General features: G+C 26.4%; 1 protein-coding gene across 1 annotated transcript; it reads left to right on the forward strand.

Moving 5' to 3' along the window:
• The first annotated feature begins 29 nt into the window (after positions 1 to 29).
• On the forward strand, positions 30 to 16244 carry LOC107453151 (inactive hydroxysteroid dehydrogenase-like protein 1). Its single transcript, XM_016069853.5, has 8 exons — positions 30 to 342; positions 3560 to 3682; positions 4210 to 4320; positions 6600 to 6658; positions 8163 to 8242; positions 11219 to 11300; positions 14360 to 14587; positions 15967 to 16244. Exons 1-8 carry the CDS (start codon positions 90 to 92, stop codon positions 16066 to 16068), a joined length of 1038 nt encoding a protein of 345 aa, XP_015925339.1. The 5' UTR covers positions 30 to 89; the 3' UTR covers positions 16069 to 16244.
• Positions 16245 to 19024: the final 2780 nt, after the last annotated feature.

Here is a 19024-nt window from a genome sequence, read left to right on the forward strand (position 1 = left end):
TTCGTAGCCTTGGCCGCGAATCGAGTCCAAATAAAAGTCCCGAAGACAAAAATGCACTTCCGGTTACGTTGCCAAAGTAACATTCAGAAATGATAGATTTGTTGGGAAGCGGTGTTGGTGGTGGTAAGCTGAGGAAGATGGCCAGTGTTGACCAGTTTTCGTTTTTGTTTCAAGGCATAAACCGAAATTTCCGAGTTGCTGAGGATATTTTAGCTATTATTGGTTTAATATATGTGAGTAAAACTGCATTTCAGTTTACATGGAATGTTTTGCAAGGATTAAGGACACATGTCTTGGCTCGGTTCAGGCACTTGAACTTTGCAAAATATGGCAAGTGGGCAGGTAAGTTTCAACGTTGTTAATCGAGGTTTTCCCTTATTTTTTTCTTGTAGCGTTGAATTCAGCATATTTCTATAAGCATACTAATAATAACTGTTAGCCCATGTTCTATTTTTAGTATTTTTTTACGCTTTAAGTGCGAATTGACAGCTGTTGAAAACATTCAAAAAATTTCACATTTGACTTTCATTATATTTGCACAAAATAACAAGAACCGTCAAAAATTCATCTGTTGTCGAAAACTTGTTTTAAAAATTATTTAGAATATTGCATAAGCGTAATAATAAAAGCCTTTAGCCCATGTTCTATTTTTAGTGTTTTTTTTTACGCTACACAAATTACAACTTGAATTAAGTACAAATTGACAGCTCTTGAAATCATAAAAAATTTTCACTATTGACTTTCGTAATATTTCCACGAATTAATAAGACCATCGAAAATTCGTCTATTGTCAAAAACTTAATCTCCTTTAATGTTTAATTTACCCTAAATATTGACTAATATTATTGTTTTGCATGTAAAAATTAAGGTATAAATGTGTGTCTACATAATAAACTAACCTTTCAAACTGAAGAAATTTAATAATGGTAGTTTTCACTCGTAAATTTGGTATATATCAGAGATACAAAACTTCTGGCCCCTGAAGGCTTTTAACTTGGCCACTGAACAATCTAAAATAATAATAAAAATATGAGAAAAAAAGTAAAATTTTGAAAAAGATGTAATAGCTTAAGAAACTAATAGTAAAAGTTACTGATTTGTTTCTGTCTTTCTCAGAGTGCAAGATTATAGCCATTTAATTTTGCAAGTTCTGTTCTTGGCAATAGCTCAATGTTAACAGTAAAAATTAATTTCTTAGGAATTTTCACAAATAATTGAGTGGAATATCTTATTTGAAAAGCAAATATTAAAGCATTTACTTTTAAGATTCCAATCCCGTTGATCAGATACTATAAGAGGAACAGTAACAAATCTTGTTTCTAACTAAAAGTAAAAATTAACTTTTGAGTTGAGTGAAATTTACTAACCTTCTTTATTTTTATTTATCATAGTAATTTGATTTTAATCTTCCAACTATGTTTAGATTTTTTTTGATTTAATATATTTATTTCATTTATATTATCTTTATTACATGAAATATTTTAAGTCATTATTCATATTAGTATTTTTAACTAGAATCTAAATACACCCTGAATTTCATAAGACTACAGTTATTGCTTGCCCTCAACGTAATACTTCCTAGTTTTTGTGACCCGCTACACAAAAATGGTTGTGCATCGCTTGTGTATGACTTTGATGGGCCTCAGCTTAATTTCTAGAATCTTTTCAATTCTCTGCCAATTTTAAGTAAAAAAAAATTTCATAGTTTTCAACCTAAGACTGTTTTGCGCCACATTTTCTTTGTTTTCCGTATTACTTTTATTCTTTTACTGTACTTTTATTCTCAATATTTTACTCTTAGTCTTACCAACAAATATTAATGATTTTCTAGCATGAATAAATATCTGAGCTTTGATTTACATCTATATAGAAAAAAAATGGCTCAGTTCAAATGTTTTTAAAATAAATGCATACTTTTAAAGATGTTAATGTGACATTTTTAAATAAGTTTTTAAAATTATCAAAACAAATTATTAAAGCTTTTTAAGTTTTGCATCATACCTTAAAGTATATTTTTAATCCAAATAATGAAATTTTGTTTTTACATGTCTTCTTAACATTTGTATTATATTCACCATCCTTCCTAAAAAAGCAAATAAACCTTGCTGCAAATGCAAATGTTCCTTTGCCATCATATCACAATGTTTAAAGAGAGAATGATATAATTTGTTGCATTGTAATAAAAAAAAGTTTGCGGAATTGTGATCAACATTGTACATAAGCTTCTAGTATATTATTTTAAAGATAGTTTCAGTTAATTGACGCAATTTTATGAATAAAATTTTATTTCAATAAATATAAGAAAAAATCTTAATATTATTTTTGTTACATGATTAAATTTTTATAATTCTTTTACTGGAAAAGTGAAAAATGTCAAATTATTTTTCAAACTTACTTGTATTGATAAGCTAAAGGAACTGAGTTTTATTACTACGTATTTATAATAATAACTCATAAAGTAATTAGTTCTATTGAACTTGCAAAGTTTACATGAAAATAAATTTTTTTACAGAAATTCATTTAAAAAAATTGTTTTTTTGCTTATTTCACATTTTTAATTGAATTCTTTTATCGCTTTTTTTCCCCATGATATATTATCCAAAATTTAACCCATTAATAATAAAAAAAGACTTTTTCGAACTTAAAATAAAAATTTATAAAATGAATTTAACATTTTAAATGTGTAAATCAATGTATTTGTATCATCCAGAGGAAGTAATAAATGCCTCTTATTGTGTTGCTATCTGCGGATAATAGAAAAAACTGTTAGGAACAAGGTCAATAATGATTTAGTTTCGTTCTGATTTATTTTTCACTAAACTTATCATTTTAGTATACAGTTCCTTAACCCTTTGACTACGAATTTTAAAAAGTGAATTTTTTTGTCCCGTTTATTATTCAAAAAGACAAAATAGGTCACAAATAAGGCAAATTTAGTGTTTAGGATTTTTCTGACAAACTGTTATCAATTTAGAGGCTGGGACATATATGTCCCGGCCGTACTTAATGGTGGGATACCTATGTCCATTTGAAATTTTTAAACATTTGTTGGAACAAATGAGTCCCATTATAAGTCAAAGGGTTAATATTGTCATAACTGGAGAAAAACATTTTTTGAATAATATTAAATTAAATTAAATGGGAAAAGTAAATTAAAAATTCTATTTTTGTGTTTTGACTGGTATATTTAAATATTAATTTTGTTAAAAACATTCTTAAGGTCAAAATAAAAATATATTTTATCATATTGTTTTCCAGTCTTTAAAAATTTACTATTATGATTTAGTTTTTACTTTTGGCTTAGTTTTATTATTAAAGTTTGTTTTCATTGTATAATATTTTGTTTTATCATTTTTGATTTTTTAAGGTCATGGAAATAAAATTTTTGTATATTTAGTTTTTTAACTATCAACATTGAACTTAATGTATAAATGTCCTTAATTGCTTTCTAGTAATTCACTGTTGTTAAATGCAGTTAAAATTTTAATTTATATTCTTATTGGAATTATGTGCTGTATATGTTTAATTGTAAAATTGCATTGTTTGAATTACTTTATAGTTGTTACTGGTGCTACAGATGGTATTGGCAGAGCATATGCACGGGAATTGGCTCGAAGAGGAATGAACATAATCATAATTAGCAGAAATAAGGAAAAATTAGATAAAACAGCACAAGATATTGGTAAGTGATTTATTTTAGATAACACTTGTATAACTTTACAAGTGTGGAATTTCTTAAGCTTGAATATGAACAATTAAAAACATTGAATAAGATAAAATTAGGAGAGAATCACTCACAATTCTGTAAAAAAAAAATATTTTTTTTAAAAATCTTTTCTAATATTTAATTATATATGTAAATAAAGCATTTTTAAACCTGAAAGTGTGTTTTGACTTCCAAACAATATTGATTCTTTAATATGTATATTTAATTAGCTTATAAGTTAAGTATTAATCCAAGTACAGATAATTGCTAATACTGATTTGTAAGGTTGCATTTTGCTACCGAATTTTTCTTGTACTTCTTTTGATTATATATTTTTTAATTGGTTGCATAATGTACCTGTTTTTAAATAATAATTTTCAAAAAAGAAAAACTATCTTGTGGAATATTAATTGAACATCTTATTTAGGGGAATAATTTATTTAAGGTTTTGACAAAAATTATAAATTTTTTTATTAATATATATATTTTTAATTTTCTGATAGAGAAAGAATTTAAAGTTCAAACATTCACAATTCAAGCTGATTTTTCAAAGGGACGAGACATCTACAGTAATATTTCTAAACAACTTGAAGATAAAGAAATAGGTGTTTTGAGTAAGTATATTAAATAAAAGAACATTTTTGTTCTCTTTTAGAATATTTTATTCCCTACAAGAATCTAATTATTGAATTAATTGTAACATACATAAGTTAATTTTAATTTTGTAAGTTTAAATTTTATTAAATTACGTTATTCCTGCGGCAGAATTTTTTCGAGCTATCTGCGACAAAACTTTCTAGCACTAATATCTTTCTGCAAGATTCTTTTCATAATAATAAACATGCATGGTACTAATTTAAAATAACAAAAGCGCTGCGTTTACAAAAAAAACTAAATATAATTTTTCTTAATTAAACATGTAATTTTTATTCTATATAGGTAAAATTTTCGCATTCTGTTGGGGGGGGGGCACAGACAAAATCACTCGACAGTGACGACAAAATCACTCGAATCGGACACCTCAAATGCGTGTTTCGTTTCTTGATTAGGCTGTTGTATAAAAATATTGTATAAAAAATATCAGATTTAAAAACTATGGAGAAATCAATAGCGTAACTGATAAAGTACGACAGAATAGAAAGAAAAAAAGTGAATACTCAAAAAAGTGATGCCTTAAAAAGTAAACACTCAAATACACTATTCGAATTTTTCATGTTATTTATTGGGATATTTAAAATACACGTGAAAATCGATATCAATAACTGACGCAAATACAATCGAAACAATGCATCAATTTACGATACTATCCGCGTATATTGAGCGTGTCAAAAAGTGATTATCTCAATGCATGATTCAAATATAACAGGTAAATTTCTGTCAAAAAATAAAAGTAATTTTTTTTTTTTTTTACTTTTCAAAATAAAAATCTTTCTGCAAGAACTCTATAACGTTCTGTGACAATGTCGCCTTGTCACTACAATTCTGCCACGGGGTACATTGTTAGTAAAGTATGCTATAATTCTTTACTGAAGGTTTATGAAATTTGATACTTATGTCCATATGATATTATTAAATTGTGATATTTCTCTGATAATTTATTCTTTTGTGTTTAAGCAAAAAGTATTTGCCTTAAGTAACTAATGTAAAGCTTAACCTTAAAATTTATGAATCTTAATGAAAAGAAACAATTTTAGTAAGCTTTCTAGCTCAAATTCTTAAATAAGTTGGGAAAATGTAATTTTTTTTGGTTTTTAAATCTCTTGTTAGGGTGGGTAAGTTGGTTACCATCCTCCAAAATTGAGATGTTTTCGACTTTTATACTTATTTTGCATTGACCATGTCATATTTCATCATTATGATTAGTTTTGTATATAGTTAAGTTTCATGAAACTTTTTTCCTGGTCATAGGACTGATTTAAATTTAATTTACTGAAAAATTTTGTTTGAAAGTTCAAGCAACATTTTTCTAAAAGGTGTTTCCTGATTATTTTTGTCTTTTTATGAAACTATTTTGTGTAGTTTAAAGTACCTGGTGTAATATGTATTTTTCACAAACTATTATTAATAAGTGGAGGGGTTCCATGTACCCTGTAATTTTTCCTTACTAGGTAAGTTGGTCTCATTATAAGGTAAGTGGATATAGGGGTCCCAATTGCCACACTAAATAAATTTGTATTATGGCCTTAGCAAGTTATCTTAAATTACTGTAGTGCTTATAGTTATGTTTAGTTTCAAATTAATTATAGAGGATTTACCATTTTTAAAAACTAAAGCTTAACATTTACTATTTGGCTGTATTATTTTTAAATAATATAGTGGTATGGAGTTTGTAATTTTAATCTCTTCGGATGATATATAGCTATAAAAAGCTTGCATCAAACAGCAAATGCAACAACTATATTCTACAATTAGAAATGTTTGAAAATAATTTCACAAAATGCATTCTTTCAAAAATTTTCTGTTTACTTTTTAAGTAGAAAAAAAAAAAAAACAGTTCTGTTTGAATTTTTCTATAACATCTAGTTGAATTATTAACAATTTAAAATGTTGGACTAAAATTGTAGAGCACAAATTTTTAATATTCATTAAGGAAATATTTGTTGTGCTTTACAATTTCGTTAGTAAATTAAAGGATATTAGGATATATTTTTATTTTGTGAATCTTCATGTCAAGAAATAAGAAATACATTCAACATTTTAAATAAGAAAAAGTAGAGGGAAGAGTAATTTAGTCTAAAATTTCTTCACAGATACGATACTATAATAATAATGGTATTTAATATTTATTAAAGATTATTCTATTTATTTTATTTACTTCTATGTTTTGGTGAATGAAGTGAAGGAATTAGTTCTTTGAAAATGATTTACATCAATAATCTTTTTATTTTTGCAGTCAACAATGTTGGTGTAATGTATGAATATCCAGAATGTTTTATGAATGTTCCTGAGCAGGTAAATTGTCTACTTTTTGAATAGTGTATTATTATTATTCTATTGAAAACTTCTATGTCTAAATTTTAAAAATTAAAGTGTATTTAATTTTATTACATTACATGAATTTTATTTGCACGTAATCATTACATAATTATTTGATTTTCATGTTGTTTTTACATTAGTAATTACATCAGGTATTTTATTTTATGAATTTTGAAAGAAAAAAAAAATGAGTTTTAAATTTCAATAAATTTTTTCTATGCAGGTTAAAATATTTAAAGAAATTTCTGTAAATTACTTCACTTTCTTTTCTTTTTTTGTACTTTTACTGATTGCTGTCTGTGTAAATGAAATAGAAAACTAGTTTTTCTATGATAAATTTATGATTGAAAAAATGAGATTTTGTTATTGAAATTTATTTTTGTGTATTGTACTTTCTATGAAATCATAGAACAATTTAAGATTATTTATTGTAGTTAAAAAAAAGTTTAATTAAAAAAAAAAAAATATTTCATCGAATATAAGTTTCTGTAAAATAAGGTACAGTAGGGAACCGATTATCCGGAACGATCGGGACCATCGCTATTCCGGTTTTCTGAATCGCTACAAAAAGCCGTTTTTTTATTGCTAAACCCAACTAAAAAAAAAATAATTTTTTGGAAATAATCTTAAAAAGAAGAAAAAACGATGAAGTAATACACTAATGATTATTTCCAAAATGATGGTAAGGTGAACATCTTTCAAAAAAGAAAGAAAAATCCTAAAAGCTTATGAGTAAAAAAAATTTTTTTTTTTAAAAATGGCGGGAAAATTTATCGAATTTCGTTCCCGTTTTCTGATTTACGGGTTCTGTACTGTATTGACTTCTGTTTTAATTAAAGCTTATTTTAAGTTTTTGCTTCTATCATTAAATTTTTAGATACCTGCAAGGTGTTAAAATGAATTCTACTTTTATATTGTTGTGTCTTACTGATTGAAATTTAAATATGATAATTGTTTAAACATTTAATAGCTCAAGATTATTCATTTTCACTACTAAATATAAGTTATTAAAAAAATATAAGGCTAAAATATGAGCTGTGCTAAATAACGGGATATTTTTGCTCTTTGCTGGAAGGTTTAATAAAAAACAGTGTCATAGTTATGAAAATGGTTTAAAGAGACAAAGTACCTTTTATAATGTCGTCTAATATAATCAAATGTTAGCATCATTTATTATAAAATATTTAAGACAGTAAAAAAGAGTTTCCAATGAAAATTAATCTTAACTCTTTTCAAAATTTTTATATAATTGTCTTTGACTAAGGACAAGGCTTGAAGTATTTATGTATATGTTAATTGTAAAAAGTAAAATTTTTATTTTCTTTTTAAACTAAATATTTTTATTTTTGCAATTAAATTTTTAATGTCATATATCACTAGAATGTCCCTAAGGCTTGAAATATTGAGTTATGCTTTTAGTTATATATTCAATTGTGTGCATAACCTAACATTTGTTGAGTAAAGAAATTTTCTTTTGTAGAAACTATGGGATTTGATTAACATTAACATTGCGTCCGTGACTATGATGACATACATAGTTATTCCACAAATGGTACAAAGGTAAATATTGTAATTTATGAATTTGATCAAAACATAGAGTTAAACTTTTAAGCGAAAATAATTTGCTATATTTTGAATTATTTCTCAAAACTGGTTTTTCGTGCAGTTTTTTAAAATTGAATTAAATTTGTGGATTATTCTTTGTTGAAAAAATCATTAATATTTTGATTGTTTAATTATTATCTAACTTTTATATTACTATTTATTTGTATTTTTGCATTCAGAATAATGATAAATTCGATTTTTATTTTAAGAATTACAGAACATTTTTGATTGTTTTTTTCTTTTAAACCAATTTGCTTGCTTCCATTATTTCATATTATCTTAAGTATTTAATTTATTTTTGAAAATTTTCATTTATATGAATGTTTTATTTATTTGAAGCAAGTATGGTTAAAAACATTGCTTGCTCCTTTTTTGGAATAAGTAAATTCCTCTTTCTCTTCATTGTCTTTTAAAAGCTGATTTACAAGATTCTGTTTTATCTCATGAATATTTGTGTGTTATACAATTCAGGAATTGTTAAAAATCACTCTATTGAAATAACAAATGTTTTTTAAATATTCAGTGTTTTAAAGTTAAAGTTATTTTTCTATTTTTTTTAGGCAGTAACGCCATGCATTTGTACATGGTATTTATAGTAGTGATATTTTAGTCTTATACAATATTATTGCTACCTGAAAAATTTGAAAACTTGAGTAAAACATGAATTTTTAAACTGCTCTCTGTTTGTAATTTATTCTGTTTTAAATTTTTTTTTCAAGGAAAAAACAAGGATACTTTTTCTTTTTAAAACTCATGAAACCTCTAATAATTGAGGAAACAGAAATAATATCTGAAGTATAATACCAAATGAATATTGAATCTTATTTTGTCATTCTGTTTTAATTTTTGTTTGAAACCTAAAATTATTTTTAATTTAAATATTTAATTCAAATTTACATTACTTGTAGATCAAAAATTTATAAAAAAGAAAAAAAGTTTCAGTATTTTCATTATTGATTGAATTCAAATAATTAAAAGTAATTTAATTTTCTGAAAATGTTATATGCTACTAATCAAAAAATTTAGTGCTTAGAACACTAATGTTTGTATAAAAACATGGCCCCTGCCAACATGACTAACTATACATACAGCCCTTCGTTAGTCAACCTGCTGTGCAAGTGGCCCTTCTCTCATAAAAGTTGTGCATCCCTATGTAATTCATCTTCTTTTAGGATTAAGTAAAATGCGCTTTATAAAGCTTGATTTATATTTTAAATTTTTTTAACTTCAAACCACCAAATTAAAAATGAATCACTCAATTAAAATTATATTCTATACAAGCATTTAGAATCACCAAAAATTATCCATTGTGAAACTGTAAATATAAGAGAAGTTACAACTTTAAACTGGCGTTTAATCAAAGTATGAAACTGATTTACAAATTCAGAAAAAGACAATAAATAAATAACATTTAAAATAATAAATCAAAATGGAAAAGTGCTTAAAACAGCTAAAAAAAACTAAATTTGTTTTTATTTTAATGTAGAAATTCAGAATTACTATTCAAGCAGAAAATTTAAAAAAAAAAACTGTGTTGGCAAGACAGCACTTCTTCAGGTGACACACTGCCTGCCAACACACAGGATCCTATGTTTCTTTTTTTCGCCTTCAAGTTCATAAAAATAAAATTTAATGTACTTGAAGGCGCTTTTAGCACACTTACATGAAAAAAACTTTAATTTTTTTTTAAATTTATTATTCTTTCTTGAAATCAATTATGAAAATTTGATTCCAATTATGAACCAAACATTTGATCAATTATTAACAGAAGTTGATTCCCATTAATTTTTTTAATTTAATTTTTCAATCAAGCCACACCTCTTGAAATTTTTCCAAATATTAATTTATTATAAATTTTTCATTTTATTTCATTGGAAATTCTACCAAAATTCTAGGTATTGCAACATTCTTAACATCTGAATATTCTAAAGTTTGGGAGTAACAGAGCTAGGTATAAAATAGAACGAGTCTTTGGTTATGGAAAGAAACTAACTTTCTATGAGTAGTAAATTTAATTTTATTAATCATTTAAACCTTAAAAAAGTGTTTTGTAAAATAAGTTTGAAAATGAAATTTCTTCCTTTATTTTATTGACGTTGAGATATTTCTTTAATTGTAATAATATTAAAATTTTAATGATGGTAAAAATAAGTTTTATTTTTTCTGAATTTTTTGTTTTATCTACAAAGTGTTTCACATTTGAGCAAGTTTCTATAGAAATTTCTCTTCAGTACACAACTTTGTTATTGAGTGATATAAAATTGATTTTTTAGTATGAAAAATACTAGCAAAAAACTTTAAGCATCTTTAACGCTCAGTTTGTTTAAAATAAAAATTAAAGAAATAATAAATTAAAAAAATCTTCATAATCTGAATATTTCAATTAGCTGAGATAGGTTCATTGTCTGTTAGTAATTAGGGTGACTAACTTCTATTGTAATAATATCTTGATTAAAATATTTAATTGATATTAGAACTTTTGTTTTTGTCTAATTTTTTGTTTTCAACTATTTTTTAAAGGCACTTATAAAGTCAATAGTTAAAATTTTGATTTAATTATGTGAATTTTATTTATGTTTTATAACCTTAATATACTATTTATTTTATTTCCTTAAAATTAAAATATTTCAGTTTATACTATAATAACTAAATTTAGAAGGGCTTTTGATCACTATGTGTCAAGTTAAAAAAAAAATAATTAAAGGTTTTGCTTAAATTTATATGCATGCTATTAGCTTAGAATCAAAAATCTCAATTTGGATAAGTTAAAATAAAATAATCTTTTAAATAGATTATCTAGTATTTTGAAAATTAATGGAAGATGTTGTTTAGTTGTTCTGATATAGTAATTCTAGCACAGGCTTATTTTTTGTTTATTATGTACTGTTCTTAGTTTTGAACATGTAACTAAAATTTAAATATGTATTTCAGGAAAAAAGGCATTATAGTTAATATGTCATCCATATCATCTTTTCATCCTTTGCCTCTCATGGCTGCATATTCTGCATCTAAGGTATTAACTTTTCTTATTATATTTTTTGCTATGCTAACACTTTTTTATTTAACCTTCCGTTAGTCGCGCGCACCTCACAGGTGCATCCCTACTGCACTTCCACCTCCTTTGCCGTCAATAGATTTTTCCGGGGGTCGAGCCTAATGTTATGTTCCTAACTTTGGATTACTCAAATGTCCGTGTAAAACCGACCTTAGAACATGTCGATGGAGAGTTGGAACCGCTCAAATCACCCCTCTGGTGCAGCGCGACCATTGACGCAAGTATTATGGATATAATATTTTTATGAATTAAATATATATATTTTATCTCATTTTCTGTCCTTCTCAAAGTAGCAGGTATAAATGGTCAAGTTATATACACAGAAAATGGTTACGGAGTAAAAAACCGCAGAACCTTCTTGCGTCAATTGGTTGAACATCTTGTGATGGAGGAAGAGATCCGACGCGGGAGCAAGAAAAATTTATCTTCGGTACTTCGCTAAATAAGTTTTTTGATATTTATCTCTCTAAAGAGTCTTAAATTGGTAATAATTAACTATTTAAACTAGACTAAATTTCATTTGGCTTTCAAAAAATCGGAAACACCTCATAGGTGCAACGCGATTAACCATGTCGGAAACAAGTGCGCGACTAACGGAAGGTTAAAGTTAACAAATTTTTTTTTTAAGTGTTCGAGACCCTAGAATGTTCAAGATTAATTTACTTATATTATAGTAAATAAAATATGTATAGTATGTTACCTAAATCCAAAAATTAGATAATGTTTTGAATAATAAAAAGTTTTTGTATTAATAAAAATAGTCTCAAACAATATTTTTAAAAAACTGGAATCAAGAAAGTTTTTTTTTATTAAAGATTTGGAAATTGTGAGAGATGCCATTTATTGTTTAAAATGTATAGTGATTTTAATAGTGTTAATTTATTAGAAGATTACTAAAACATTTTTTAATCTGCAAAAAAAAAAAAAAAAAAAAATGCTACACAGCAGTAATAAAAATATTGCCGTCAATCAGGCCCAATTATAAAATCATGCACTTTGTTTTTATGAGGTGTTAGATTCATATCCTGTTGGCCAAAATTTTATTTTCATAATTTTATTTTTCTCTTTTAGTCTATTTTTATCTATTTATTCTAAATGTTTTCTAAGTAGATTTGGAGGTAACTAAAATGTGCAAGGAAGGTGTCTGATGAGAATATCAATAATACATTGAATTCATGTTGAAATCTATGGTAGTTAAATGTTATTCAATATGAGCAAATATTTAAGTATTACTTGCTGTTGAATCTATTTCTTATGTGTTTCTTTTTCAACAGATAACATTTAGAGATATTCTTTCAAAAAAATTTATAAAATTTGCTTATTATGGCAAATTAGTCTCTATATATCTAACAGTAGGCATTGTAATCATTAATGAAGATTATATAGCTTACATAAAAGAAAAAGAAATATTAAACAACATATGTTTAAAAATTTAAAAAGAAAATACTAAAGAAATAAATTTAATATTTTTAAAATAATTATGGAAAAAGTCTTTCAAAAAGTTATGACTACTGTCAGGGCCGGATTAACCCATAGGCACACTAGGCACGTGCCTAGGGCCTACGAAAAACTTGGGAGAAAAAAATTTGTTGACAAAAATAATTCAGCTTTAAAAACAAGTGTATTTTGCACAAAATTATGAAGATACAAATAAAAATATAATATTTTTCGGTAATAAATTATTTTGCAGAATCTTGTGATCTAACATATTACTTTTTCGTGATTTTTGGATTCAACGAAATCTTGTATTATGCTGTCGAATTCCAAGCTACGCAAAATGTCGTATTCAATAGACATAAGTGCGAGTGATGCCAAACAATCTTGATTCATTGTTGAACGCAAATAATTTTTTATCAATTTTAATCTGGAGAAAGATCTTTCTCCTTCTGCATTTGATCCAAGAATCGACAAATATATTCTTAATGCAATGTGAACGTTAGGAAAAGTATTCAGAAGTTTATCTTTAATTGCCTAGGGCCTACAAAAATTGGCTATGCCTAGGGCCTACGAAAGGTATAATCCGGCTCTGACTACTGTCATAACTGGCGGTCTTTTTAATAAAAATTTGTGTATTTCCCTGTTGCATCAATGTGACATTTTTTTAAAATTGTAATTGCTTGCAAACCATTAAAATGACCTAGATCTATAAATGTTACTTAACCCCTTGATATATCAAATTAAAACTGTAAACTGTGCAGAAATTTTGATTTCTTGATATGAAATGATCTTTGATTGCACTGTAACCAACAACTCGCAACGGAATGTTGACAGAGATGCCAACTGCTCCGGACACGCCAATATAATTTTAAAAAACGGTAAATAACTACAAACTAAATTTTTCAAATATTTGACTATTTTTGCTTGCTTTTTAAAAGGTATAGCATGACATAACTACTATAAAGTGGTGAATTATATAAGCCTGCAAATTATTTAGAAATAGTGGTGGATAAAAATCTACTAAATTGAATTTATTAAACCAAGTATCACAATTGATTAACTGCCACTTTAAAATTTGCTGACCGGAGCAAGTTGGCATCTCTTTGTTGAAGACGTCTGAGACACGTCAGTTATTGTTTTGACATTAGAAACAAATGACATCTCCCATACGTCTTCATATATCAAGGGGTTAATATCAAGATTTTAAGTTACACCTGATATCATTGCCTGGTTAGAAGAAAAATATTTTGCACAACATTTTATTTAAATTTAACTGTCATTTGTTTATGTGTCTATGTAGTTTAACATTTCAGTTAAACTAAGCATGCACATAAAACAAACTAGTTATGTATCCATTTTCTGTTTTATTTGTTTTGCCATTTGAATTTTTTTCTTAGAATAATGTGTTATTGTTATTTAAATAATATAGTGTTTAAATAATGTGTTATTGTTATTTAAATAATATAGTGTTTAAATAATGTGTTATTGTTATTTAAATAATATTGTGTTTAAATAATGTGTTATTGTTATTTAAATAATGTGTTTAAATAATTTGTTATTTAAATAATATTGTGTTATAGATATTTGTTGACTGGTTTTCAAGAGCTTTATGCTATGAATACAAAGATGAGGGCATTATTGTGCAAAGTTTGGTTCCATCTTACATTGCTACCAACCTTGTAAAATTCAGCAGTTTTCTTCAGCGTCCCAGTTTCATAGTTCCTGATCCCGAACGCTTTGTAAAAAGTGCCATCCAGACCATCGGGGTATCAAATCGAACAACAGGATTTTGGTCACATGGAGTACAAGTAAGTTATATTTTATTTTTTTTAAATTTTTGTTTGAATAGCATAACTTTTTTTTCACTCACACTTCACAACACATTTTACCATGCATTGCTCACAAGGCTCTAATTTAGGAGTAGATTGTTTATGTATTGAAAAATTATCTGTAATTCAGTGGTAATTTTTGTTACTAATAAGTTGATATTAAACTTTCCATGATTTTTATCACTTTCAGTTTCCATTTAATTTGGGTTGAAATAATTTTATTATTTTGTTCTTTATTTCTGGTAAAAATAACTGTAGTTCTAGTATTTAACATTAAATGTGAAACATCTTGAATTCCCTTTCAATGAACTTTAGATTCAGCCTAGTGAAATATGCCTTACTTCATATTAATATTCTAAATTATATATTACATCTTCATGGGGAAATTGATATTAAGTAAAAAGGATCCATTCACAATCTTTGTAAATTTCTTCTCAAAAAGTACAATTAATTTGTCAATCATAATTCTTGTTTAAAAATTTCATTCTTTCTGTGTTTCCCTTGGGCGATTTCATTTAATCTTTCCATTTATTTGGATTTATTTATTGAAAATTGCTGACCAAAATGAAATTATTTTAAATGAATTCTTCAAATTTAATGTATTATTGTAAATGGTACTTTTATGTATATTATTATGAAATAAATTATATTATGTTTAATTATTATTTCCTAATTCTTACTGCTGTGTAGAATTGATCTGTCCAAATTAGTATAATATTTTTTTAAATTATGAATACTTATTTATGCTATTTTTGTGTACTCACCACATGTGACAATTTTCCTTTGTATGACCAAGGTCATAGTAACGAGGGTAGACTGTATAGTCTGTCTACGGTAAGAACTCCCACCGCCACTAGGTCTGATGCCATCTGCTGTTATGGAAACAAGAATAGCGCATTTCAGGGAGGGTAGCCTCTCTTCCCTCTAGGGCTAACACAACAGACCGAAGAAAAATATTCCTTTTTTTGCCGACCTCTCACCGCTTCTTGAAATAATTATACCTCGTTACCATAGTCACCGCAACGGGTCCGAACGAATGGCATGGGGAGTTCTTACTTTAGAAAAACTACACATATCTTATGTTGTTTTTGTGTCCTCTCCAAGAGTGAAATTTTATTTTTCCTTTTTATGACCAGTACCATATAAGTGAGGGTCGACTAATATGGCTGGCACTAATATCTTTCAAAGTTTAGTTATTTCTCATAGCTTGTAAAGAAAATTTCAAATTAAATTATTTTTTAAAAGCAAATAATTAAAATCATGGCTATCTTGTTTTTTGTTTTTTTAATATATACTTTATTGCTGAAGTTTTTTAGTATTTTTTTCCGCAAATTTCTAATGAAATATTTCTGTTTTAGTATTGGATGTATGAGCTTACACCAGCATTCTTGTGGTATAGAGTATCATGGTTGATGCAGAAAACTATTGATAATCATAAGAGATTGCCGAAATCTGAATGATCTTTATTTGGGTGTTATTATTATTTTTTTATACCTCATTTGGTGGCTTCCTGTGATACTTACTTTTTAGTTACTTAATGTTTTGATATGATATTTTATCATATGTTTAAAAATGTGAAATTTCTTTGTTGCTTATTGTTCATGGAGAATGGTAAATAAATGTACCTGTTATACTATTGTTTTGCATTTATTTACACTCATACACTATTTTGAGATATATTTAATAATTTTTTTGTATGTAACATTTACAAATTTGTTATTATATTATGAAAGAGTAGCTTTTTCAAAGAATAAGTTGTGTCTTAAAATATTATTTTTAATGAAAATAACTAGTCTTTGCTGATTAAAAGAAAAAGGAAATGAAGCTATTTTTTACTCATTGAAAAGAATAAATTAAATGAGTATTTAACTTGTAAAATTATTATCTTGTTATTTTTTAATAGTGAACTTAAAGGTTTGTAAAACTAATAACTAGTGAACTAAATTTATTAACAAATTTTACTTTTATAAAAAATAAAAAAAATCACAGAATTTATTGCATAATTGTAAAAAAATTAGGGAACATTCTAACTGAATCAGGTTTGATAGTTATTTTAAAATACACCAAATACATATTCCATATACATTTTTGTTTTGATGAAAGAAGTCATTAAAAAATACTGTCTGTGTAGCATTAGAAAATAAGCTTGTTTTCAAAACATTTAAATTCACAATTGTCATTTTTAACAAAAAGAGAAAGGGGGAATATCTCTACTATTTACCTTAGATTGAAACAGATTTAACCTTTTTGTCAGTTTTCATATAACTTTAGAAGATTTTGAACTGAGCGAGCTTATTGCTTAATGAGGCTTAGACATCTGTTAGTTGCCTACAGATGATCTTACTATTTGGTTGCTCATAATTTTTTTTTTACTTTAAAATTACTTTGCTTAAAATTTAAAAATTATTTGTTTTATCAGTTATGCAGTCAACAATATTCAGCTGAGCTATTATTATTTTTATTTTTTTAATATTAACAGGGTTCCTACACTATTTTGAGAAAACAATATCCTGACTTTTGCAGGTTTTTCCTGACCTTTTACAATAAAATTCCTGACCCGCCGTTTCCCACTCCAACAAAACTTTTAACATTGCAGTTTCAATTAGTTATAATATGCTACTTAGTCATAAGTATCATATATTGAATAGGATAAACACTTATATATTAAAGTTGAATTGCGTAATAGCACTTTATATCCCAAATTTTATATTCAGAAAACTTGTGAAACATATTTTTAATTATCATAATTAGATTAAACTTTTAGTGTGTTTTTGTAGTTAGATATGAAAACTATTTAAATAAAAAGATTAAGAAAACCTGTTCGATTATGGAAATATTATTTTATTTAATGTTAAGTGGAACCAAATGCATGAGTGTCGTCAGGATATAAAGGGTTAATCAAATCTGCGAGATATGTATCAAATAATATTTACTCTTAAAACATACTAGAACACTTGTTACATTAATTTTTAAAAATCACCAATTCACTTCAAACTGACTTTTCTTTTAAAAGATAATATTGAAATATAAAGGGGAAAAAGTCAAGAAAAGTTAATTATGTACCAAAAAAAGTTTAGATAGAAGAATTATGCAACTTGTGAGAAAAATCAATTCAAAACTAGCTTCTTTTTTTTCCAGTATTTTTAAATTTATTTCTGTAATACTGTAAGCTTCTGGAGAAACTCAGGGGCTCCTATGTTATATAATATTTCTCAACATATTTTGTTTGACAATTTCTGAATCAAGAACGTCCAGTTCTGTTGCAGCAGTTTTCGTCAATTTAGATTTTCTTGATTTCAAATCATCTTTTTTTTTTATTCGTTTTATAGAAATTTCAACTTTTTTATTCTTTGTTTTTTTTTTTTTTTTTTTTTTTTTGCTTCTAATGCATGTCTCCATATTGTTCTAGATCCTTATACAGCATCTAGCATTTTTTCATTAATGTCTATGTTTTTTATTCCATTTATAAATAAAACATAATCATACACACGCCTTTGTGAAATAGTAGTCTTCATTGAGGTTTTCAACCAATAAGCTTTTATTCATTGAAAACCCCCCTTTGACTGTTGCGTTGCCATGAGAGAGGATAAGAACAATTTTTATAACCTCCCACAAATTTTCAAATTTTTTTTCTCCGTTCAAATATTTCGAAAAAAAATTCTCATCCTTGTTGCTGTGGATTAAACTCTAAGAAACTCTTTTGCTCTTCTTTTTTTCTTGGCAGCATCACAAAACAGTAAAAATTCCTTTTTTTGCTTTTTCTGCTGTTGTTTCAGCTTCCCAATTATTAACATGGAGAATTTCCAGACAGGTATTCATCCTTTGTTGAGCGATGGATGGATGTTGAATGATCAATTCTGGAACTAAACTTGAAATGCCACGTGTCATACCATACAACAATGGACTTTTTTCGACCGTCGTCAAAAGGAATTTTCGACATTCTAACTTGAAATATCCCTTTTTATTTCTCACTAATTTTTATCATGTTCAGATATTTACTTGCTGCAAAACCTATATTCACAATATTAACACTTAATAGATTGTCCTTGCTTGTTAAGTCAATACTTGTTATATTTTTTGCAGTTGTGGCATTGTCTATAACTGACTTTTTTACACAACGCCGCAAAAGATTTTGTGTTAGTTCCAATATACTGGAATTTAAGTATGGACTGTGAGGTTTGGAGGTCTGAAAATTTAAAAGAAAAGGTAGAAATTCTTCAGAAATTAGCTTAAAGAATGCTAATTTTTGTAGCATTATCGGATCCTTAACACAGTCTTCGACATTTTTTACTGAGATTCCGGCTGGCTGATTTTTTTTTCCTTCTCTTCTATGTACCTTTTTAATGTTGTCAAAAATTAATATGGCCCACTCCACACAAGGAAGATTTTCCAGCCTGCTGATTTGGCAGAACTTTT

This window comes from Parasteatoda tepidariorum, chromosome 5, assembly GCF_982258835.1.
Source record: "Parasteatoda tepidariorum strain Cologne lab strain chromosome 5, Ptep-v5.0, whole genome shotgun sequence".
NCBI lineage: Eukaryota > Metazoa > Arthropoda > Arachnida > Araneae > Theridiidae > Parasteatoda > Parasteatoda tepidariorum.